The sequence below is a fragment of the Gobius niger genome (assembly GCF_951799975.1).
Source record: "Gobius niger genome assembly, chromosome: 22".
Lineage (NCBI taxonomy): Eukaryota > Metazoa > Chordata > Actinopteri > Gobiiformes > Gobiidae > Gobius > Gobius niger.
Window position 1 is genome coordinate 16,596,107 of NC_136873.1, and position 25,486 is coordinate 16,621,592.

The window sequence follows — 25,486 nt, forward strand, 5'->3', positions numbered from 1 at the left end:
ATGACGAGCCCGGTGCTGCTCTCGCTCTTTCTGCTCGGCCTTTTTGGACAGAGCCGCTCTGCCGTCGCTCACCCCAAACCGGCCTGCCGCTACCCCCCGTCCCAGTGGTGCCGCTCCCTGGAGATCGCCATACAATGCAAGGTAAGTGGCCTCCATACCGGACACTGAAGCACCCGCCCCAGTCTGATGAAAGCTGATTTTCCCCATTGGCAGAACAAGAAGTCGTGCCAATATTTCGGATTTACAAACAGGAACGGTTTGGAAATCGTGGTTCCTTAAGGCGGTGATGATTAGTTCTGGGTACCAGTACTTTAACCATACTTGGTTTTTGATACCAATACCTGAACAATACTTTTCTTTCTGGATAATGTGTGGGAGATGTGCAAATTTACAATATCAGCTCTTGGATGTGTGAAAAATAGAGGCAAAATTGGGAGAAATTATGACAAGAAATATGGAAAAAGTTTTGGGGGGAAAATGGGGCAAAAAAAGGGGGAAAAAATTGGGAATTATAGGGAAAATCCCGCCCACTTTCAGTCATTTTCCGGGTTCCAGAAGTAAAAATGGACCATAGTTGTACCATAGTGAACCATAGTTTGACCTTCGAGGATCAGAAAAGTTTTTCCAACTATGTGAACAAAGACTGGTGGTCACTTTTATGAATGGCCGCTCAGTTCTTTCAGTTTGTGTTTATCTCCGTACGCAGCCCTGGTTGTAAAAATAGACTTTAGGCAAAAACGCTTTAAATCATCAACTTTCCAGCAGTTCAAACGGTCCAAATCAGAGCTTTCTTCGTTGCTTTACGCTAACTATCAATATTGTTTGGTAGCCAAAAGAAATTCCATTACCCATAATGCAATGGGCGACCTGAGATGGGCATTCGGCTTGTTACAAAATGAATTATGAGCATGTTGTTCTGGATTTTCTTGTTTTTTATTGTTGACAAAAGGCTTAATGAGTCCTGTATGTTTAAATTAACCTAATCTTTATATTGGAAAAGTTTCAGAGTTTCTTTATTTTCAACACTTTCCAGCCTTTTGACTGGTGCTGTCAGGGGCGTAGCACTACATTCTGGGCCCTGGAGACCCCCCCACTCCCCCATATGAAATTCACATTTCATATTCTATGTTCTTATTTCAAGTCAATGTTTGACTTGAAATTGCATCTGATTTGGCTTCAGTTACAGAAATGGAATAACCTTTAATCCTGTAGTGACAGAGATATTTAGATTAGGGTGGAATATTCTACTTTCATTGGGCCAATTGAAATGGCTATTTTAGGTAGAGCAAAAGGATTATCAGCATCACATTAAACAGGAGGACTGCACCAGGGACAGAGGATATTTGTGCTGAGAAAACTTTAAAATAGGCTTTAAAATGCTACTTTACAAAAAAATATGATACTATGATGTCTCTGTGGCCACAGGCCTGAACACAAAACTCAAGGGCTTCAGTCAGATTTAGTCTCTCACCATATTTGAAGCCTTTACCTTTAAGTGTATTGTCAGTAAATTGCTGTTGTATAAAGTTACGTTGGAATAGACTAAATGGCTCGAGCTCCACCTTTCACTAGAACCAGGCTGACTCGTCTCCAAAGCTGCGCATTTATAATGCCTGAATCCAAAGGCATGCGGCTAATTAGCATCATTAATTCGGCGAAAACGCTGTGCGCGACCTGTGGCTTTTGTCACTGTATTGGCCTGATGGCTTAATTATAATAAATATGAGGAAAGAGAAACTTTAGAGGTTAAAACGAGGAAAGAAAGAGCTCTGTCTCTGACTCTGCACCATCCTCAGTGCAGGCAGAGGCAGGACTCGCCTCACCTCATGTTTAAGTGTCATTTATGACAGAAAGTTTCCTCTCAGGTCCGCTAGAACAGGCTTGTGTTGAATAAAAGAACATTAGAGTGAGGCCAGACTAATATCTGTCTTTCCTCATAGCTCTGTGTCATTGCATTAGAATCCACCTCATCAAAGTCACTGCTGAGCTGAAGCTGGTGCTGAACACCGGTGTGTGGGCTGAACCATTTGGCACATTTTTAAAGGGGTGTCAGGGGCCTGAGATATTATCCATCATTATTGTTTGTGCAAAATTCTGTGTAGCAACCATTGTATTTTAGCCCGGTTATGTTCAGTTCTTATAGCATCAATTATGAGGAAACTTAGAGAGTACAATATGCAGTATTTTTGAGGGCCCCTACCCTGCTCTGGGCCCTGGGTGCTGTAAGTGTACATTTGCATCTGAAGAACCTGTATTTTGTGTTTACCATCAAACATTTTTCATCATTAGTTTGTCGCTAGTCCTCGATCAGTTCACGATTAACTTATGTTTGTGAATTCCTTCTTCTTCAGCGTTACCAGTCCAGCAGATCCTTTCCATTAGATCTGTGTGGAGGTTTACTGTCGCTGCTCTGTCATGTTGTCCTCTCACGATGACCCCATGGGGAGGTGAAAGGAGCCCTCCACATTAACCATAATGAGAGTCAGGCCTCACAAATTGGACTCCACAGGCTGTTCATGTGATCTCCGGGACTTCAGAGACACCGCCCAGTCTACACCCACTTCGGACCCGCCTCACCGAGACAATTGGCAACTTTATTCCACACAGGAGCCGGCATTTGGAAGAGCCATATTAGTTTAGCCGAGGTCACGCTCCAGAATGGGATGATAAAATGCCTGATGGAGGACAGGATGCATGAACGAGGTCTGCAAAGAACATCTACAAGTGTCCCCAAAAATTAAAGTCTTTATCCTTTTTTTGATTTGCAAACTCCAAACTGGCTTTTCAGTCCATGTCGTGCAGGACTTGTTTCACTCTGGATAATGACAAACTCTTACCAGGTTCATCATCTTCACCAGGTCTTTTGTTCTTGGGTTGATCTTCACATTCCAGACACAGCACGTTCATCCCTGGGACACAGAACCCGCCTTCTTTCTGATCTGTGTGATGACTGGACGCTTAAATCCTTGTTTTAACCAATGAACCTGAAATTGCACTACAAAAAGTAAATATCAAGCATTGTTTTAAATGACTTGAATTGAGGAAATGTATCTTGTTTTGAGCGGTTTTCACTCATTTAGACACTTTTCCTGATCGGACCAAGTTTGCTTTGCTTGTTTGAGGACATTTCAGACCAGTTCTAGGGTAAATCTCGCTCGAAATAAGACAAAATTGCCAATGAGATAAGACCAATTTTCTCACCCCATTGGCAAAGAAAATGACCTGAAACAAGGACGAAATGTATCGAAACGATTCAGAAACATCTCAGAACAAGTGAAATAATCTAAGACAAATGCCCAAGAACTTCTTAACCAGTCAAAACAACAAAAATGTGGATTATTATGCTCAAATTGAGATTATTTATACTGTTTATACTAGTCTAGTTAAATACTTTTTGCAGTGCACCCAAGGATGAACCAGACTTGTGCTTCCAAGGACAAAATGAATCTAATTTGTAAACTTCTGACTTTGGAAAAAGTAATAAAAAATTGTGTAGAAAATCTCATTCTTCTGGAATTTGACAAATAATCATTTAAGAAAGGTTCATTCTGCTTTCAGTGTCAAAAAAAAAAAAAATGCACCAAAATACCAAATCACAAAAACATGTTTAAATATTGCACTGATTCAATGGATCTACGTTCCCGCCCTCACCTATGGTCAAGAGATTTGGGTCATGACCGAAAGGACAAGATCGCAAATACAAGCGGCCGAAATGAGTTTCCTTCGCAGGGTGGCTGGGTGAGGAGCTCAGTTACCCGTGAGGAGCTCGGAGTAGAGTCGCTGCTCCTCCACATTGAAAGGAGCAGCTGAGGTGGCTCGGGCATCTGTTCCGGATGCCTCCTGGTCGCCTCCCGCGGGAGGTGTTCCAGGCATGTCCTAGTGGGACAAGGCCTCGTGGAAGACCCAGGACACGGTGGAGGGGCTATGTCTCCGAGCTGGCCTGGTGTCGCCTCGGGGTCAGAACAGCTGGAGGAGGTGTGTGTGGATCGGGAAGTTTGGGCATCTCTGCTGAGACTGCTGCCCCCGCGACCCAGCCCCGGATAAAGCGGAAGAAAATGGATGGATGGAATAATTTAAGCAAGGTTCATTCTGCTTTCGGTGTCATAAAAATTGCACCAAAATACCAAATCATCACAATAACATGTTTAAATATTGCACTGATTCAATGTTTCTCCATGGACTTAATGAGAACATCTTCACCTCAGCTCCTATAGACTTCAAACTTTCCTGTCTTGGACTTAGCAATATTTTGAAGATTTGTTTAATTTCATTTAATTCCTGGCCTGATTTAATCATTTCCAATTATTATGCAGAAATGTTTTTTCTCATGTTAAAATGCACTCTATAGATGATGAATGATTACAATTACAAATAATAATGCATTGGTTTTATATAGCGCTTTTCTGGACACTCAAAGACGCTTTACATTGCACTATTCATTCACTCCATACCTGGTGGTGGTAAGCTACTATTGTAGCCACAGCTGCCCTGGGGTAGACTGACAGAAGCGAGGCAACCAGTCTGTGCCATCGGCCCCTCCGACCACCACCAACCACTCACTCACTCACTACATTCACCAGGCTTCCTGGTGTTACCAAACGGTCTCCCATCCAAGCACCGACCAGGCCCTTCCCTGCTTAGCTTCCAAGGTCTGACGGGATTGGGCAGAGCAAAGGCGGTATGACCACAAATGTACTTATTATATCTATTTATTGGTTTATTTGGTCAGGCTAGGTGCATGTTATTGAACACACATTGGACTCATGCATGTAAACACGCCACACCAGAGAGCCACAGCCTGGTTTCCATCCATTCTCCCACACTCTCATTCATCCTGGCCTGTTGTACATGTTTTATTGGTAGGAAAAAACCTACGCAGACACGAGGAGAACATGCCGCCCATCAATGAGGAGCACTTTCAGTTGTGTAAAAGAATCAACATGCTGTGTGTGCAGGTCCTGAAGCAGTGCATGGAGCTGCGGGGGGTGACCCCTCAGCAGAACGCTCCCCCCGTCTCCCTCTCCGTCTTCTACCAGAGCCTGTGTCCCGCCTGGAGACGCTTCCTGTCCCAGCAGCTCTTCCCCACGTGGACCATGCTGAGAGACATCCTGACCGTCCACCTCGTCCCCTACAGCTCCTCCAAGGTGCGGGAACGCCTTCACAATCACGGCACTACACAGGGTTTTGGTATAGCGGATTGGGCCGTGTTTGTCTGGGGAATTGAAGTTCATGACTAGAAGTGATGGTTCTGTTAATCAGGCGGTCACGAACACCATAGATTTCTAAATAAAAACAAAAAGAGGGGCCGAAACAGGTTTAACCCCCGCCCTAACCAAGAACATTCTCACCTGTCTAAGCTTCTTGAAAAAAAGGCAGATTTTAAACTGGGTTATTGACACAAAGCTTACTGTAAATGCTCTAATACAGGCCGGGGCCTTTATTCACTCAAGGGCATCTAGGACCAGGCCTTTATTGGAACCAGGCCACAATTAGAGACAGGCCTTTATTTCTATTTGAGCAAAACGGACGACCAGGAAAATGAAGAAAAACGAGATTTGTGTCCATTTGCACCTAAAATATTAGGTTCATTTATTAATTAACATTTCAAACCCTCTCCCAGCGGCTGGAACATTGACGCCTTTTATTTTGTCGGGACAACAGGAAGTGTTTCGTTGCTGTTAGCGGAGCTTTGACATCAATGTCACTGCAGGTTTCTGATTCGTTTTTACCGTGGACCGGATTATTTGTTGTTATCTTGTGTAAAAGGCGAGTTTAGACGGAGCGTTTGTGTTTGTGATCGATCATGAGACTGACCCGAGAGAAGACGAGACGCTCGCGCTGATCGAGGAGTTATTTTGAGGCGTGGGACTGACCTGCACACGGAGCAGCTGGACGTGCTTTGAAGACGCGATGGTGACTTTATTAAAACCCTGGAGGGTCACACAACATTTGTTGCCCTGTTTCTACAAATAGTCACAGGAGATTTGAACAGTGGCTAAATCTGTGTCAAAGTCACGCTCGGATCAGCTCCTCCGCAGCGTCCCCCATCGGCCCGGGTTCCCGTTTGTTTACTTCCTGCACGTGAGTTTTCATTTACACCAGTATGAGACAAATTCCTAACATGGGGAATATTTCTACCGCTATAGTTTCTGATAAAAGCCCCGGCCTGTTTTAGAGACCGGCTTTAATTCGCCTCCGCCAGCCGCAAACCCGGCCACTGTCAGAGACCCGGCCGCTAATGGAATACAGGCCAGTATTAGAGCATTTACGGTATATTATCACGGCAACAGAGATATTTGCCTTAAAATGTATTCTGTAACATAATCCGTTGCTTTGTCCAAGAGTGTATTCTAAATACTTAAAAGTCTTTTGCATTGATGTGCATTATATTCATGTATAAATAAAGCGTGTGATGAAAAACATGTAGCTATGGGCTTGCTACAGTGCCTGGTATGAACTTGTTAGGAACAAAGAAAGCACATTATGGACTATACTGTTGCCATTAGTACAAAACATGCTCGTAATGACCAGAAAATGCTATTGCAGCAGTGGGTAACCAAAGAATGGATTTGGATGAGGGTCTAATCTGATTAAATCTCAAATTATGCTGACTTTAGTCACATCTCCATGGAGACGAGCTGGAGACGCCCCCACTCCCGGTAAAGTTACAGCACATGACTTCTTAATTGTTCCATCACGTGTCTTTTTTTTGTCTCTGCAACGTTTTTCATTTTGACTGATGTCCACCATGTCTTCTCCAGGACGCCCCCTCCACATGGTTTTTCCCGTGCCAGCCCGGAGAGCCTGAATGCGCCATGAACATGATTGAGGTATAGGCGCTTCTCTGTGAAGGTCTCCCTGAGGACATGTCCTTCTGTCCTCTGTCCCAGGCATGAGTGGACCTGTCCCTCTCTCCTGTCTCAGCCCTGTCCTCTGTCCCAGGCTTGCGTAGACCTGTCCCTCCCTGTCTCAGCCCTGTCCTCTGTCCCAGGCATGAGTGGACCGGTCCCTCCCTGTCTCAGCCCTGTCCCTCTGTCCTCTGTCCCAGGCATGAGTAGACCTGTCCCTCTCTCCTGTCTCAGCCCTGTCCTCTGTCCCAGGCATGAGTGGACCTGTCCCTCTCTCCTGTCTCAGCCCTGTCCTCTGTCCCAGGCATGAGTGGACCCGTCCCTCCCTGTCTCAGCCCTGTCCCTCTGTCCTCTGTCCCAGGCCTGCGTGGTGCAGCTGACTGGCTCGTCTGCGTTGGAGATCATCAGCTGCATGGAGTCGGCTGCAGACGTCCTGACTGCAGCTCGTCCTGTAAGTTTCTGTGTTGTGCATATTACATGGAACTAGGGCTGTCACGGTATGAAAATTTGACCTCACGGTTATTGTGACCAAAATTATCACGGTTTCCGGTATTATCGCGGTATTTTTTTTAAATGCGTGTTAATATGTTCAGAAAGCATTGATAGTCCTACACAAACTGAAATCGTTTCAAAAAAGTTTAACAGTGCTTGTTACATAAAAAAAAAATACAGACAAAGCCTTTTCAATCAAAGTAAGGAACTAACGATGTGTGTAACGCACTGTGCCATTGTGCGGAGGTATCCGGACACGGCTTATGCTGGCGGTGGCGCTGCAGCCGCACTATGGGGCAACTCGTTACATTCTCCTTCAACCCAAAGTCCCACATCAGCATTTCAGCTAAAGTGCTAACGTTAGCTTCCTGCTATAGAGCTGTGGGAGACGGTCACGCTAACGTTAGCTTCCTGCTATAGAGCTGTGGAGACGGTCACGCTAACGTTAGCTTCCTGCTATAGAGCTGTGGGAGACGGTCACGCAGGAGAGTCAGAGGTTCCAAGTCTCGCTGCTTTAGAGACACTTTTTCCTGCACTTTTTCCTCTATCAACTGTCCTTCAGCTTCTTAAAATACCCAAAACATGTCCAGACTTCAGGCTCGGTCTCTGAGGCTGATCCTGCGCTGTCGTCTCGGACATGATTTCAGCTTGGAGAAAGTTTAGTTTTGGTTGTAGCTCCAGAGGCGCCGGCGGCAGCTTCAGCAGATGAGACGGCGGCTCATGAGGCTCACTTTGCCTAAACCGCGGGCGCGGTAATCCACCGCGGTAAAATATTTTTTCAAAAACAAGACGGTAATTATTATTGTCAACATTTTTACCGGGGTTTACCGCTACACCGGTAACCGTGACATCCCTATATGGAACACATGTTTTTCTGTTTTTCCTTCAGAGGCAGGCTTTGTAAGAGGCAAACTGACTGGTTAAAACATCATTAAAATGTATGCACAACATACAGCATTTCTGTAGGGGTGTCTGAAAGCCCAGAGAGAACACGTCAGTGCACTCCAGATTTCCCACAATGCATTCTGAAAAGGAGGTGAAAAGCCAAAAGCGACAGTTCTTTGCACAAATAGCTTCGATGCTTCTTTTAGGATCAATTTAGTATCGAGACAACCAAGGCCGTGGGAACCCAGGGTGCTGAGGGCGCTGCAGCACCCCCTGGTGGATAGTTTGTGAACTGCAGGCAATATTAACCCCTTAACTCCCACCTGAACCGAGTACATTTTCTCCAGCTTTACCCCAGTCCAAAAGCTTCTGGAAAAAAGGTGTGAAAATAGCAACAAAACTGAGACGAAAACAAGGATGAAAATGTGAGAAAAGTGAGAAAACATTGACGAAAAAATGACAAAAAATTTACAAAAAATGACAAACAATGACAAAAATTTGACAAAAAAGTGAGAAAAATTTGACGAAAAATTGCGAAGAAAAAGGACGAAAAATTGATTAGAAATTGACCAAAAAAATGCAAATAATTTGACAAAAAAGTGACAAAAAAATTTACAAAAAATGACAAAAATGGACAAAAAATTTACAAAAAAGTGAGAAAAATTTGACGAAAAAGTGAGGAAAATAAGGACGAAAAAGTGATAAGAATTTGACAAAAAAATTTGAATAATTTGACGAAAAAGTAACAAAAATTTGACAAAAAAGTGAGAAAAATTTGACGAAAAATTGAGGAAAAAATGGACGAAAAAGTAATAAGAATTTGACAAAAAAATGTGAATAATTTGACGAAAAAGTGACAAAAAAAGTCACGAAAAATTGCCAAAAATGCGACGACTGCCCAACTAAAAAAGTGATGAAAAAAAAATCTGATGTGAGGAAAAAGATCAATTTAGTTTTGTAGATCTTTCAAATGAGGCGTTACACTGGCCTACAGGATTTGGGTAAAGCTGAACTGGAGAAAATGCTCTCGGTTCAGGCGGGAGTTAAGAGGTTAATAAATAGGATTTATGCACAGAAAAAGTATTTTGGGGGTACATTTTGTCCCTCAGCGCCCCCTAACTAAAATATCTTCCCACGGCTCTGGAGACAACCCTAGTTCACAGTCATGCTCTTGATATCACTGCAACGTAATTTCACCACATTACTGGACTTGAGATACAGGAAGACCTCATCTGAATGTTAAAAAAAGAGAGAACACTTTAGCTAACTTCTGCAAATAGTTCTACAGGTGAACATATCCTATTGTCGGAATGAGCCAGCTCTTTAGGATGGCAGATGAACCCGGTCCTTTGCTTTGGCGACCTCAGCATTGTCCCGTTCTGTGTTGGCAGTGCCTGCACCTGTACGCGCCCGCCCTCTCCTGGTCGTCTGTGCAGTCCTGTGTGAACGGCTCCCGGGGTCCGCAGCTCATGACCAGGAACACCCAACTGGCCCGAGCCCTGACCCCCGCCCCTGCTCACCTGCCCTGGGTCACCTTCAACGGGGTACGCCTTCACTGTCATGTATCTGCGACTAGATGATGATGTGGACTGATGTATCATTTCAAGCAGAAATCCTTATATGAAATAAAACTTAGCGCTAGCCTTGCTTAGCATGACGCTAGTCCGTATTGCCCTAAACCCAATGGGACGACTTCCTGTCCCGTTGTAGTCCTACGGAGGATTAGCGAGAAATTGCAAATAAATCAATAGTTACTCACTGACATCTTGTTTAAATCACTTCGACTTCAGTGTTGCCTTGAAGCTACATGCTAACAGTAATTCATGTTCAGAATAAAAATAAATGGTAAAATAAAAGGTAAAGTCAGGTTGATTGTTTTTATGCAAATAAGTTTGGAACATGCCGCTTTTTAGGTTAGCGTTAGCTGTTAGCTCAGAGACAAAAGCGCCTCCCTTAACAAAATGGGCCCGATCTTCTGTCTGGCGCAACAACAGCTTTGCTCAAGATGAAGTTGGAATCTTGTGTACAAACAGACTTTGATGTCATATCGCAAAGCATCATGGGATTTGCAGAAATAATAAACTAGTGGAGATTTGAAAAGGTAAAATACTGGAGTTATTGTTCACACCACAGCGAGTTGTTTCACGTCTTTTTTCTATAACATTTTTTAACTACTGTTAGTATTAGTAGTCTATGGAAAATGTATGCTAACCACAGACATGGTGGATCTCCATGGTAACAGTGGATTCCCCAATATATTTTTGTTTCTAAACCTGTTCAGTGGTTCCTCTTCAGAAATCCTAATTTGTTGTTGGAGCAAGGCCCTGGGAACCCAGGGTGCTGAGGGCGCTACAGCACCCCCTGGTGGATCGTCTATGCATTACAGGCAATATTAAATAAATAGGAAATAAGCAAAGAAATAGCGTTTTGGGGAGCAATCTTGTCTCTTAGCTCCCCCTAGCCAAAATATCTTCCCACGGCCCTGTGTTGGAGCAGTGAGCTTTACCATCTGTTGCTAAAAACCAACCATCAGTGCCTCTTCTGTGCAGGAGTTCTCCGAGGAGCACGAGGACAGAGCCATGACGTCTCTCTTCACTCTGGTGTGTCAGCTCTACCAGGTACGCACACTCAACATGATGCTAGCACCGGCAACTTCCTGTTCTCAAAACTGTTTCATGTCCTTGTTTTTGAGGAGAGTGGCTAGGAACAGCCCTCTTCACCAACTTCATAACACTTGCTATCAATCTGGTTATTTACAAATGTAAGTACGTTTTAATGGTTCAATATTTACCTCACATTAGTGAAAAAAAAGTTTTGAAACAGTGACAATAATGAATCAAACAGAGCGGAGCATATACACCACAAAGTTGATTCATTTCAGATCAGTTTTTTCGATTGGTGGTTGCAGCAGGAAAGATCTTTAACCAGCTTTGCTCTAAAAATATACCTTGTGTTACTGGATAACACATTAAGGCTACAACCAACGGAGAAGTTATTAAACCCTTTCTACAGAACAAAATAATATAACTATAGTCAGGCTAACGGGTTAGCATGATACCACCAGATCCGTTTGCCCAAACCCAATCATCTTACACATACATGTAGTGATCATTTACAACTGTCCTCTGAGACTGTTCCCAAAGGCACAATCATACGCTTCAGTCACAATTATAAACAGCACTTCTGTTTTGGAAAGATTCTAACAGGCTCACGGCTAACCTAGCTAGATGCTGTAGCTCTCGCCAGTATTCATAAGAGTTATGATCCCATCAGTCTGTAGCTCCTCTCTCTCGGATCACTCACAGAACATTTCAAGTCTTTGCTAGTAGATTTTATCTGCAAAAATATGATTTGGAGGTAAAGTAACTTTTTCGCTCATGCTTGACTTTGTGTTTTAGGCTTTTAAATGAGCCAATAAGGTCACAAACTACACAATATTAAAACACAGCTTCTCAGACAAAGTTTGGTGCATTCTCCTGTTTCTACCTTCATGCTAGCATGCTAATACCAACAAGTCCTCCAAATCCAAACGAAACAAGTGGTCGTTTGTCAATCCTTGAATTACGACTATAAGACGTTTACTAAAACAGCGCCCCCAAGCTCCCATTGAGGGTATTACATTACATTTAACCCAATTCAGAAACGACTTTATTTTACGTAGTGTTTATGACCAACTTTGACGACGATTCCAAAACTCAAACGCAAAGAAATGAATCACAAACTTGCAAAACTAGTTAGTTAGCCCTGCGTTCAGCCCTGCCACACCTGTGGAGGAACTGAACGTCCAGCGGTGCCAAAGCCTCTCCAAGCGCGCTCTGCGCTATTACGCATCACACCTCCCCAACCGCAGCAGCGGCTACTATTCACCACTCTCATATTATATTATGTGTGCAGGCTAAGTTATCGCCATTTTACTCACAACAACAGCGACACCAAAGCACAACTCACCATTGACGCCTTCGTGTCTTCTCCTCCAGATGCGTCACTGCCAACTCCATAAACTCTCCTGTCACTTCCATCTCTGTCCTCAAACGTCCTCGTGTCTCAGACTCCGTGTCTCCCGTACGTCCGGGTGTCCGGTGACCGCGGCGAGCCTCGGATCCGCGCCGGTTCCAGTGCGTTTGATGTGGGGAAAAACCTCTCGTCACCCCGGGGCTCCGCTGCTGTTCTCCACAAAGTCCTGCGTCTCTGTCAGAGTTCCTCTGGAGAACGTGCTGCTAAATGTCCTGATCAAACTGATGTGGTTCATTTCTCCACAGTTTCGTCATTTAAAGAGCTACTAACCCCTCCTTCCAGAGCCTCAGTATCAGAGCCTCAGATTTGAAAATCTCAACAGAAAGGGGGCGTTGCCTGGAGGACTAAGGGGCACGCGGGAGGGGTGAGGGGTGGGAGGGGCTTGAGGCTTCTGACTTCGACGCTGCACCTGCAGCGCTCCTCGTAAACAAAGTCCGAGCATGGTAGCATGGAGTTCCAGCGAGCTAACTTATTTAGCAACTTGTTCCACTGGGACAGCTCTACAGCTCTCTCTACACAGGGGGGGCATCGTGGCAGACAGCGGCCTTGTACCTGAGGCGCTGGGTCATTTATTCCTCTGTCATTTACAAAGCTAGCGGCTTAGCATTGAGCTCGATCGACGTTAGCATCGCAGCTAAGGGACGTAACTGTCCTGGCTGCTTCAGAATTTACCGATCTATTTTAGATGTAGACTTTTGCTGTGGTCTACGTGCACATGGGAGATGTATCTCAGTGTCCTCAGCAGAGTGTGTGGTATAGAGACGTGGCTATTTGTGTTACAAAGATTTTTATTATTTTTCTTACAGCAAAGTGCACAAAACATATCACATAAATAAATATATGTAGGCCTGTATTATTGAGCAGGAACACTGTCTTTTTGAAATTGATTTTTGGTTTGCCATTGAAGATGTGAGACAGAATCATTCAGGTCATGTTTCTCTAAAGGCTTGACTGTAACATTGTGAACCCAAAGAGCCAGTTAGCCCTAAGTAAATAGCCTGAAGTAATTTCTATTACTAAATTTAGTGAACTAAAAGGTTTAACCAACGTTAACACATACACTAAACTACCACTGAATGATGACACTGTAGAGTAAAGGCTATAATGAAGTATTTATATGTATGCTTTTTTTAGTTGAATATTGAAATATTAATGAAAATTATAGATCTTGTTTTGTACCTGTACTTGATTCTGCACTTCTGGCTCTTACAACAGTGCAATTTCCCTATTGTAGCACAATTTCTTTGGTAAAACTTACTACAAACTTACAGCTCACATTTCACTTGAGGTTGAGCTGCATGTGCCACTCACTTGGCCTACATAGATGTGTGCAATAAACAAATTGAACAGACAAAGTTGACTGGTTATGTTATACAATACCAACTGTAATAAATATACATGCAAATATACACAATAAATATACATGCAGTAAGTTTTCAGCTTCTAGAAACATAAAGCGGTGCTGCATATACCTTCCTGTGACATATCTGACAGAACATATACAGGCTTCTTTTTTTTTTTACTGCTCACAATTAAATCTTGCATGAAACATTGATTTTAATCTATTACGTTGTCCAATGGGCACAGAATGGTTCAGGCACAGGTCCTTTGTGTGCTCCTGATATGGGAGAGGATCCTCGACCACACTTTCAAACAGCAGGGCCATTAGTTGGTCAAAGTAGACTGTAAACAAAGCACAAAACATTTGTTATTGTAAAAGCATTGGTTGTGTTGTTTTTAATGTGACATACCTGAGGTAGCTCTGGTCTTCATGGCTCTCACTGTGTCGTCTCCACGCTTGAATTTTGGATACACTATGACATACAGCAGCAAAACGATTTGCCTTTTTTAATCATAATTCAAGGCACCAACCTGCACCCTAAAATTTCACAAATAAACAATATGCAGTATCTATTTTCTAAACATTTCAAAGTGATAAAATAACTAGTGAATATTTGTTGAACCTTTAGGAATCATTACCTGGCCAGCATTCCTTTGGATAAGAGGCCCAGACTATTGTGAGAGAATCAGACTATGGATGCCTCAATATTTGAAGTGTGGTATTGTGGGCTTATTTTAGCTTAATCTTTCAGAAAACGTGGTGTTGACAAAAGAGTAAGAGTCTCTCGCATGCTGCTGTGCCTACAAAGAATTATAAAGAATTACAAAGAATAATAAATTGATATGTGAAGTGTAAATACATCAATATAAATTAGATATTGGGAGGAGTAGTTGTAATTACACATACTTGATTTTGGCTACACTCTTGCATCATCCCCAACCAAAGGCCTGTGAAGACAGCGAGGGGACAGGGGGTTTTCCGTGGACATTCTGAATGTAGTTGCCCAGATGTCCACTCAGCCACAGCCTTTGATGGTGACCAGTAGAGATGATTCATAGATGGTTCACAATGCTTTTCTTCCACCTCGTCATTTCCTCCGTTCACCTTTTCTGGCCCAGCGCATCATTTTTTCCAATCTCTGGGACACAAAACACAAACCCCTCCTTCTCCATGCGCACGCTGTTTCCAACCACATTGCTCTAATAAGACAAAAAAATAAGAATATGAGTTCTATCATAATGCACAGTTATCCCAAATTACATAGTTACATTTTTATTGTAATGTTTTACCTGGACTAGCTGGATGTCAATGACTTTGTTACTCGTTAGATTCATCATGGTGTAGCTGCCATACTTGGCTGAATGTCCTACATGAATGCAAGTTATACATTAGCTGACTTTTATTAATACTTCAGATAAATGTTTATGAAATGTATTTACCAGGTGAATCTGCCCGCATGTCCCCGCCCAGTGTAACAGAGCCTCCCTGATGAGGTCATCCTGCTCCAGCTTCCACTGCCAGTTGACTGTAGGGATGAGGAGCTTTGCCTGATGCCTATAGAAGCACTGCTCTGACAGTCCCTGAATATTGAAGGCCCCCAAGAACTATAAAATTAAAACATCTGTTATCATCGGATAATATATGGAAAAATAAAATGTTTTTGTAGTACCTTTGAAATCTGGCTAAAGGATGAGCCGGTGAACAGCACAGCAGCACAGAGCTGTAGGTTTCCAGCTGGGACGTTGTTCACCATGGGCTGACTGGACCACTGACTGGAGAACTCACAGCGAGGACACTGTTGAGTGACCCAGACAGGACATCGCCTAAACAGCTCCAGCAGTTGGTCCTCAAGAACAATATGTTCTTTGTCCTTGTGTGGAGGGACTTCAGCAGGAATGCTATATAAAATAAAGGATATTTCATCCCTCAAAAAACCAGGACGCTGTATATATTTTTTCAATTAAAACTCTAGATTTCCTTTGTACCTTGAACAGTTCACAGTGCTGGCGCTGTCATCTATGTGGAAGCTGGGGTCAGACGATGACACCTCACACCTTCTCCTTTTTAAAGGTGTAGAGGCTGCTCTGGGACTGTCAGGAAGAGGGATTTCCATCAGGTCCCCTGTCCCACAACCGACGCTTGTGTAAGCGGTCCGGGCTTGAGTAGCTGTACAAAACACAAACAAAATAAACACGTTTAAAATGGCAGTAATTACACAACTTGTGTCTAACTACAGTATATAAAAAAACAAAAGTGTAGACTGTTTTATACATAAAATGACAGTACTGTATAAAGGATAAATAGATTTCACCTTTGCGTCGCCTGCTCGGCTTCACATTGGCCTGGACACTTGCATGCCTTGTAATGACTGGATCAGTCTGGACATTTCTCTCTGCTCACTTTTGGCTGAAAACATAACAATAAATAATATTTATAAAGTGCACACACACGTGACATGCAAACACATTGTTTGTATTGATGATTTATAGGAATACAACCTACGATATACTTTAGAATATGCCACCCTATAGCAGATAAAACAAATATTTGTATCAGGTTAATTCTGGCTACAGTCGGCTTCTAAAAACTTCCAAATGGTTTGGCATTTTGAAAAGCTGCGTCCAAATAGGTGTAAACTTTGGTTCACTTCAGAAAACTTGTCAACATGAACATAATTATCAGAATTTATCCTACTTTGTGAACCTGTTCAACAACAATGGCAATAACAACTATACTGATTCTGAAAGCACGTAAGAACAGCTCATATCTGTGACCACAATGACCACACGGTCCACCTGGAGTGGTCAGCCCTCTCCTCACTGACCACACGGTCCACCTGGAGTGGTCAGCCCTCTCCTCACTGACCACACGGTCCACCTGGAGTGGTCAGCCCTCTCCTCACTGACCGCAATCGAGCATCAAACGGGAGCAGAGCGCGCACGGAGCCGGTCAGTTTAGCCTCAGACACACAGTACGTTCTAGCTATACGTTAGCTTTACAGGCTAGCTTGTAGCTACTGTCAAAAGCTACAGTCATATCAAACTTAGATTAGTTTGGTGCTCAGACTCGTGCACATTTGCGCACAGTGTTGGCGTAACTTTGCAGACTGATGCATTAGCAGGCTGCCCCGGGGCAGCGAGTAGACGCGCTTATAACCGGTGGCTGCTTTTCTTCAGCCACAGTGAGCGAGTGCGGGACACGTCGCCTGGAGCTGACGCTGCAGAGTCTATTTACACGCCATATTTTTTCAACATATCTACACGACTCATGTGATTGGTGTTATCAGAGGCCAAAACGGCGAATTTGTTTGAGACACTACAATAACGATCTATTCTGACGTGCACATCAAAATTCTATATACTGTACATGACTCAATCTGTGAGCAAAGTAGCTACTACTGACAGAAATGACCGGGACAGAGTGAACCAAGTGCCTCTTTTTACAGCAGCTACAATCAATGCAATTATTACCAAATCCAAAATGGGTAAATCATTATTTTTCTCACTCACCTCACATTGTTGGCGGGGCAGCAGTGTCTGTGGGGACGGCCTCGCTCTTCAAACGGAGAAGACTAGCATAGCCCAGTTCAACCTCGGTGAAGTTGGCGAAGGAATCAGCACGTAAAATGGTCTTTGCAAACTCCAGCCCCACTACGCTACACTTCCTCCCCATCCTAACACAGTACAATTAACAACTAACAATTAAATTATACACGATAGACCACTAAAAGCAATACTAACAAACGCCCTAAGCTAAACTGAGCTAACTAATCTAACAATAAAAGCAACTAGTGACTACAACTACAATATTCAACAACTAACACTACTAAAACTATACACTTATTTATAATAAAAAAGCTATCCTAATAAAATCTACCTAAATGCTATGATAACTAATCGCAAACCTGACAATCGATGAAAATATTCTCTCGTTATTCCAACACCAACTCGCTACGGGGGCGTGAGCGAGACTGAGCCTTTTTATACCCCAGAGCGGCAGGGCCCGTGACATCATCTCTCGCCTCCTGACATCATCTCTCTCCCCTCCGCTAATTGGGTGCCGAATTCAAAAAATCAAATGCAGTACAGACAGTTTGCTGCAGATGGCGCCACACAGACGGTTTGGGACACAAAGACAGGATTTCAACAAATTTGCACTAAATTGTTAAAATAGTGACATATACACGTAGACAACACTATAAGATACCCATTTATACAACTTAGCTAGAAAAAAAAGTTGATTTGGGGGTTAGTTGTTCTTTAAGGATAAAACATATAAAACATCACAGCTGTGTTTAGCTCGCGGGTTTTTGAACTAGATTTGACGAACACTCGCTCCGTCCAATGAAAACACGTGAATCAGACAGAGGGCGTTTGGGCAGGTGAGCCTGCGCTCTGATTGGCTGAAGGGTCAGCTACGTCATAACGTCATATCCAGTAGTGTGTCTTAATAATTATCATCATTATATTATAAACAATCTAAATAAACTGCAGTAGAGCATTTCCTCTGATGCCTGTGATGTAAAGACTAAAGCAGAATTCTTGTAGGAAATAATAATAACATATAGTGAAAGGTGTATGTGGTTTAGAGTTTAGTGATGGAAAGAAAAAAAAGGAAAAAAGAAAAAGGTTTATGTATTTGTGTAGGAGCCATATAGAGGTTTTGGTGATTTCCCCAATGAATGAATGGCGCGTGAGTGAGTACGTGCACGCGCTTTGTCACGTGCTTCTGCACCACGGTGATTGGTGGCACCGTGGGAGTGGTTTATATAGTGCGCGCGCTCACCTGGGCTGTGTGTTTGTGCTGGGCCTGCATCATGGCGGTGGGGTGAGCTTGGGGAGAAACTTTCTGTTGACCGTATTGTAGTATTTTCACATCAAAAGAAAGATTTGCACTGTCTTATTGAGGTTTGGCATTTCAATTTCAACATCGTCAAAGTAAGTGCCTGTTTTACTGCTTTGATCACGAATAAACCCTCGTAAGCTGTGCAGTTGTTCTGACTGCGCGTCATCAGTGTTCCAACCCCCTTGCCTTAGCCTACCGTGGCGTTTTGGATACGTTTGAAGTCATACGCCACAACATTTTGTCAACAGAAATCTCAATTGTTGAAGCGCAGTATCATCGTAGTGTCGGACAACTCTGGATGTTTACTATCGCTATCAAAGTTGTGAACGATAGACGTGAACGCGCATGGATTCTATGCAGTGCCCATTCATTCACAAATCTGCTGCTACGCTGCACACGCTGTTTGCCACAGTCGCTTCGGCTACAAGCCGCGCTATGTTTTCGTAAACATTTTGGATTGTTTGTCAATGTGCTATTCCCCATTTGGACGCTGCGGTGCTTTTACAAAAGGTGAAGTGCTGTTTGTTATTGGGACTTTAGCATCCACCGCTACGCAAAGTAAACGAGGGTGGAGCTTAAGCCTCGTGAATGGTTGGGGTGAAGAATAACTCGTTGTACCTTGATAAAGCAAAAATAAATAAGAAGAAAAATAAGGAAAAGGAAATAAAGCGCTGTGTTCTGTGTGTACTGCAGATTTTTGTGATTTCTGGATTTTTTGTGAAAGAAATATGTCAGATCAAGACGAGTCAAATGAAAATGAAACCATTCAGAAGAGACAAAGAAAGCTTACGTTTAAAGCTTTTGAACAGAAACTGGAAAAGCTTCAAAATGAAAGAAAAGCAAAAGTAAAACAGATAAAAATTGCAATGAAAGAAATAACAGAGCTGATGAAAAGTGCTGAGAATGCTGAACAAGTCCGCTCATGTATTGAAAATATGTCCAGTCTGTTTAATGAAGCAAGCCAACTGCATGATGTGGTCATTCCTATGGTGCCGTCTGATGAACAAGAAAAACAGAATGCATGGTTTGACCACGTTGAAGAGCACAAATCTACTTGTGTGGAAGAGGCAAATAAATGGCTCTTGGAACTGCCTACAGTCACTGATGCACAACAGATTCCACCAGAGGGCGCTGTCGACCAAGAATGCCTCCCACATGCAGATCCTGTTTCCAATGACGATACAACAAGCATTTTGAAGACTGTAATGGATCTGAAAAGTACTGCAGTGGATATCGGACCAATCGACAGTATTTCTAATGCATCTAATGGAAAAACAAGCAAGCGCAGTACTGTCGTGAGCAAGTCTGTTTCAAGTACCTCTTCAGCCCGAATAAGAGCAGAAGCAGAAACCGCTGCTCTTATGGCACGTCAAAAACTGTTGAAAGAAAAACATGCTATGCAAGAACAGCAAGACCAGCTACGGAAGAAAATGGAGGAACAGCAAGACCAGCTACGGAGGAAAATGGAGGCGATGGACTTGGACATGGAACTCGCGGCTTCTTTGGCTAAAGTGAATGTGCTAAAGGCTTCTGAAGGTTCTCGTGTGTCAGCTAAATCTGATGGGATGAACTCTTATTTACAAAAGAGTAAAAATACACACTTAAACGTGGATGCTCCTACATTTGTGCCTGCATACAGCACACAGCCATCGCAAACAGAGGTCACGAAGAACATGATACCTGCAGGCAATGTGTCAGTTAAGCCCAAATCAAGTTACCAAACTGAGTTTCGTTCTACTCTGACTGGGGCCGGCCTGCCAGCATTAACATCAGTTGCACTCCATCAATCCATTCCTCCTATCCAGCTTGACCAAACCTCACCTACAACCAAGCACACTTCCGATCAGCGTTTGATTACAGTGCTGGAGAAGCAGAATGACATTACATCTCTACTGGTTGAACAACAGTCGCTTTACCTGTTACCCAAACGAGACCTTCAAGTATTCGACGGTGATCCTCTTCGGTATCGAGCCTTCATAAGAGCTTTTGAACACAATATTGAAGACCGTACTCACAGCCACAAAGACTGTTTGTACTACCTCGAGCAGTATACCAGAGGCCAGTCTCAGGATTTAGTCCGAAGCTGTCAACACCTGCCAGCTGCTCATGGGTACATTAAGGCGAAGGCTTTGCTACAAGAGCATTTTGGAGATCCATTCAAAGTAGCCTCCGCCTATATGGACAAGGTACTGTTGTGGCCTTTGATAAAGGGAGAAGACCTTAAGGCTTTGCAGGCCTACAGTCTACTGCTGCGTGAGTGCTGCAACTGTATGGGAGACTCTGCGGGTGACCTGAACGTGCCCACCAACATGCAAACAATCGTAAAAAAGCTTCCTTACAAGCTGCGTGATCATTGGAGATGTGTGGCCTGCGATCTGCAAGAAAGGTTTAATCGCAGAGCAACATTCTACGACATTGTGGAGTTTATCGAGAGGCAAGTTAAGATTGCAAGTGACCCTATCTTTGGAGATATACAAGACTCGCCTGGAACTGGAAGAAAAGAGTCAACACCTGGATCTTTCCGGACAAGTCCAAAACCTCGAGGCAGTAGTTTTGCCACCAATGTAGCACCTGCTGAGAAGAAAATGGAGCCTGTAGACAAAAGAGAAGAGAACTTACCTGAAAGGTCGTGCTTGTTCTGTGGAGCTGGACATTCTTTGGATGTTTGCCTTCTGTTGGATAAAAGGACTCAAGATGAAAAAATGTCTTTTTTGAAGGAAAACAAGATGTGTTTCGGTTGTTTGTGCATTGGGCACAGAAGCAGAGATTGCAAAAGGCGTCTCATGTGCAGAGTATGCAACCTGAAGCATCCTACGTTGTTGCATATCCACTCCAAAACAAGGCAAATAAATTCTACACAGGCTAATGGTGGTTCAGAAAGTGCCAGAGAAGGTGTCGTGGTGTCTGTTCAGTCCAGTGGAGTAACTGGGGCCGGCAAGCAAGACTGTACGCTGTCAATACTGCCCGTGAAGGTGAAGTCCAAAAGGGGACAAGAGACTCTGATCACTTATGCGTTCTTGGATCCAGGGAGCACGGCCTCATTTTGCACCGAACGTCTGATGAATCGACTCAACCTCACAGGAAGGAAGCTCGGGATCCTCCTCAGAACGATGGGGCAAGAGAAAGTTGTGGACAGCTACATGTTGACAGATTTGGAAGTGGCTGGTCTGGACTCAAACAACTTTTGCGACTTGCCGGAGATCTTCACGCAAAGGAGCATGCCTGTCCACCGAGGAAATATTCCACAAAGAAAGGACCTCCAACGTTGGCCGCATCTGAGGCACATAAAAATACCAGAGGTTGAAGCAGATGTGGATCTCCTTATTGGCACTAACGTACCTCAGGCGCTGGAGCCCTGGGAGGTGGTACGTGCAGTGGACGGGGGCCCTTATGCCATCAAGACCATCCTGGGTTGGACGGTGAATGGTCCGCTCAGAGGAGATTGCCAAGTGGACAAGCAGTATGAGCCGCCTGACGTCACAGTCAATCTTATCTCAGTAGCAAGATTGGATGAGCTGTGGGAGAAGCAGCTGAAAGTTGATTTCCCGGAAACTCAACAAGATGAACAACATGGATTATCAAAAGAAGATGAACGCTTCATGGAGTCAGTCTCGCATTCAGTAAAGCTGATCAATGGACACTATAGCATTGGATTGCCAGTAAAACAAAAATACCTCAAATTGCCAAACAATAAGACAGTTGCAGTTCAACGAGCGTTCAGTCTCAAAAGGCGCTTGTCTAAAGATCCGACCTTTCGCTCTGATTACGTCAAGTTCATGGCAGAGATGCTGGAGAAAGGCTACGCAGAGAGAGTTCCGCCTGAGCAGTTGACTCAATGTGATGGAAGAGTGTGGTATATACCCCACCACGGTGTGTATCACCCTACAAAGAAAAAACTGCGTGTGGTCTTTGATGGTGGGACCACATACCAGGGGACCTACATGAAATCACAGCCACCTGGATTATTCGAGAAGGCTGATTGTTTATGCTCGTCGTCGCTGGAAGCAAGTGCAGTACATGTCCAACCTGTTTTGGAAGCGTTGGTTGAAGGAATATCTTCCAGGATTGCAAGAGCGCCAAAAATGGAATCGTGCTCAAAGGAACTTCGTGCCTGGAGATGTCGTCATGCTCGTGGATGAAATGTCACCGCGCAATTCATGGATTACAGCAAGAGTTTTGGATACTGTTTCGGACAAAAATGGACTAGTGCGTACAGTGAGGATTAAAACGAAATCGAGCACTTTGGACCGTCCGATTACCAAAGTCTGCCTTCTGCAGGAAGCGGATGAGCAGTGAAGATCGTGTGGATTATAACTCTGAACTTTTTCGATATGGATTACATGAACGAACTTGGACATTGCTGAACTATGGACTATGACTATGACTTCTACACATAGACTCTAAAGGACTCAGTTATGTTTTACTTTTTGCCCTTGGTTATGGTTCTGTCTCCTACTCCTGTTAATGGTGGTGGGTAATTATTACCATACAATAATTAGGGGCCGGAATGTAGGAGCCATATAGGGGTTTTGGTGATTTCCCCAATGAATGAATGGCGCGTGAGTGAGTACGTGCACGCGCTTTGTCACGTGCTTCTGCACCACGGTGATTGGTGGCACCGTGGGAGTGGTTTATATAGTGCGCGCGCTCACCTGGGCTGTGTGTTTGTGCTGGGCCTGCATCATGGCGGTGGGGTGAGCTTGGGGAGAAACTTTCTGTTGACCGTATTGTAGTATTTTCACATCAAAAGAAAGATTTGCACTGTCTTATTGAGGTTTGGCATTTCAATTTCAACATCATCAAAGTAAGTGCCTGTTTTACTGCTTTGATCACGAATAAACCCTCGTAAGCTGTGCAGTTGTTCTGACTGCGCGTCATCAGTGTTCCAACCCCCTTGCCTTAGCCTACCGTGGCGTTTTGGATACGTTTGAAGTCATACGCCACAACAATTTGATTCTATTTAATCAATTATAAATGCTTTATTATCTATTTTTTATTTATTTATGTATTTACCACAGCAATAATGATTCTTCCTGGGATCCATTTATTTGTAATTTTACTGTTACTCGAGATGAGTAGTGATATTATTGTGAAGTATCTGTACTCGTGAGTGTATAGTTCTCTTACTGAGTAAATCTTTAAGCGGAAAACTGAATAAAAAATAAAAAAAATGAAAATGAATCAAAGCGCAATTAATCTAAACCTGTATTAATTTTCTTGTGTCTTATCATAAGAATTATGTTTTTCTTTTCTCGGGTATTATTTACACATATCAGAATTTTCTCCATTGTTTTATGTTTTGTCTCTGCTTTATCAACATTAAACCTTAATCAGACAAACATTTACTCAGGGGCTCAGTGGTATTTTCAACAATAATAAAACAAATAAATAAAAACATAGCTAATTCTCATCGTATTCATGAAACGTGAACCCTCACGTGTCATCTGGACCGTGAGGGTTCGCACATACATGTGGGGGTCGGTTTATCATGTAAATGTAAATGTGTCAATGGAGCTCAGTCAATGTAACATTAAAGCTACTGTGGACATTTGACCATTAAAATAGACCCTCTCAGTGTCGTACACCGGCTCACAAAGGAACCCAAAAGAAGTTTATTTATGATATAATGATGATAAGACAAACTACTGGATATGACGTTATGACGTAGCTGACCCTTCAGCCAATCAGAGCGCAGGCTCACCTGCCCAAACGCCCTCGAGCTGATTCACGTGTTTTCATTGGACGGAGCGAGTTTCCATCAAATCTAGTTCAAAAACCCGCGAGCTAAACACAGCTGTGATGTTTTATATGTTTTATCCTTAAATGACCAAACTGCGGAGAAATGAACGACCTCAGTTTGATCAGGACATTTGGAGCTCGTTCTCCAGAGGAACTCTGACAGAGACGCAGGACTTTGTGGAGAACAGCAGCGGAGCCGAGGCCAGACTTTACCCGTGATGACATGGGGAGTTTCCCCGCATCAGAGACACTGGAACCCAGCGCGGATCTGAGGCTCGCCGCGGTCACCGGACAACCGGGCGTGGGGATGACACGGAGTCTGAGACACGAGGACGTTTGAGGACAGAGATGGAAGTGACAGGAGAGATATGGAGTTGGCAGTGACGCATATGGAGGAGAAGAAGGACTCACGAAGACATCAGTGGTAAGTCATGCTTTGGTATCGCTGTTGTTGTGAGTAAAATGGCGATACCTTAGCCTGCACACATAATAAATGATGAGAGTGGTGAATGGTGCCACTGCTGCGGTTGGGGAGGTGTGATGCGTAATAGCGCAGAGCCCTAACATATATTGCAATTGGGGCTAATTTAGCAAGTTTGTGATTCATTTCTTTGTGGTCAGATACACTACGTAGAATAAAGTCGTTTCTGAATTGGGTTAAATGTAATGGACATCCCCTCAATGGGAGCTTGGGGGCGCTGTTTTAGTAAACGTCTTATATGGTCGTAATTCAGGGATTGACAAACGACCACTTGTGTCGCTTTCTATTGGAGGACAGTCTCAAAGGTACGCGTTGCTTATGCTATAGTTAGGAATGCACACAACCTACTTGCCTAATTGGCGATATACACAATGAACGTACCTACATACTGTACATACTTGCATGTACACACTGTAACACAGGCATTTCTTGACTTGACTCCATCTCATGGTGTCTGTGTTAATGTTTCAGGAATTCTATGTGGACGTTTTGAGTAAAAGTTGGAGAGTCACAGCTCAAAACATAAAGTATAACGTACTCACTCAACTTTATTAAAAACCCATCAGCGTTAACGTGATGTGGGAATAATCTTAGATAACAAAGAGTACGATCTAGCATTAAAGACAAAGCTTCAAAGAGTTGGTCGTGTGTTGCTGAAATGAATATTGCATAAAGCCATCTCCTCCTCAATATAAAAGGATCATCTTTGGCCTGTGTGTTGTTTGTTGCAGGGGATAAAGCCTCCGGTGTGCACAGGCGTCCCGGTTCACCTGGACAGAGGATACTGCTGAGGCTTCCTCCACCAAACACTGCTTTTCCACGTGACATTTTTCAGGAGCC

General features: G+C 43.5%; 1 protein-coding gene across 1 annotated transcript; it reads left to right on the plus strand.

Moving 5' to 3' along the window:
- On the plus strand, positions 1-25,486 carry LOC306981241 (gamma-interferon-inducible lysosomal thiol reductase-like; the record flags this gene model as incomplete). Its single annotated transcript, XM_079580802.1, has 7 exons — positions 1-141; positions 4,956-5,144; positions 6,762-6,830; positions 7,210-7,299; positions 9,617-9,769; positions 10,775-10,843; positions 25,378-25,486. The coding sequence occupies 7 exons, from the start codon at positions 1-3 to the stop codon at positions 25,435-25,437; spliced, it is 771 nt and encodes a 256-aa protein (XP_079436928.1). The 3' UTR covers positions 25,438-25,486.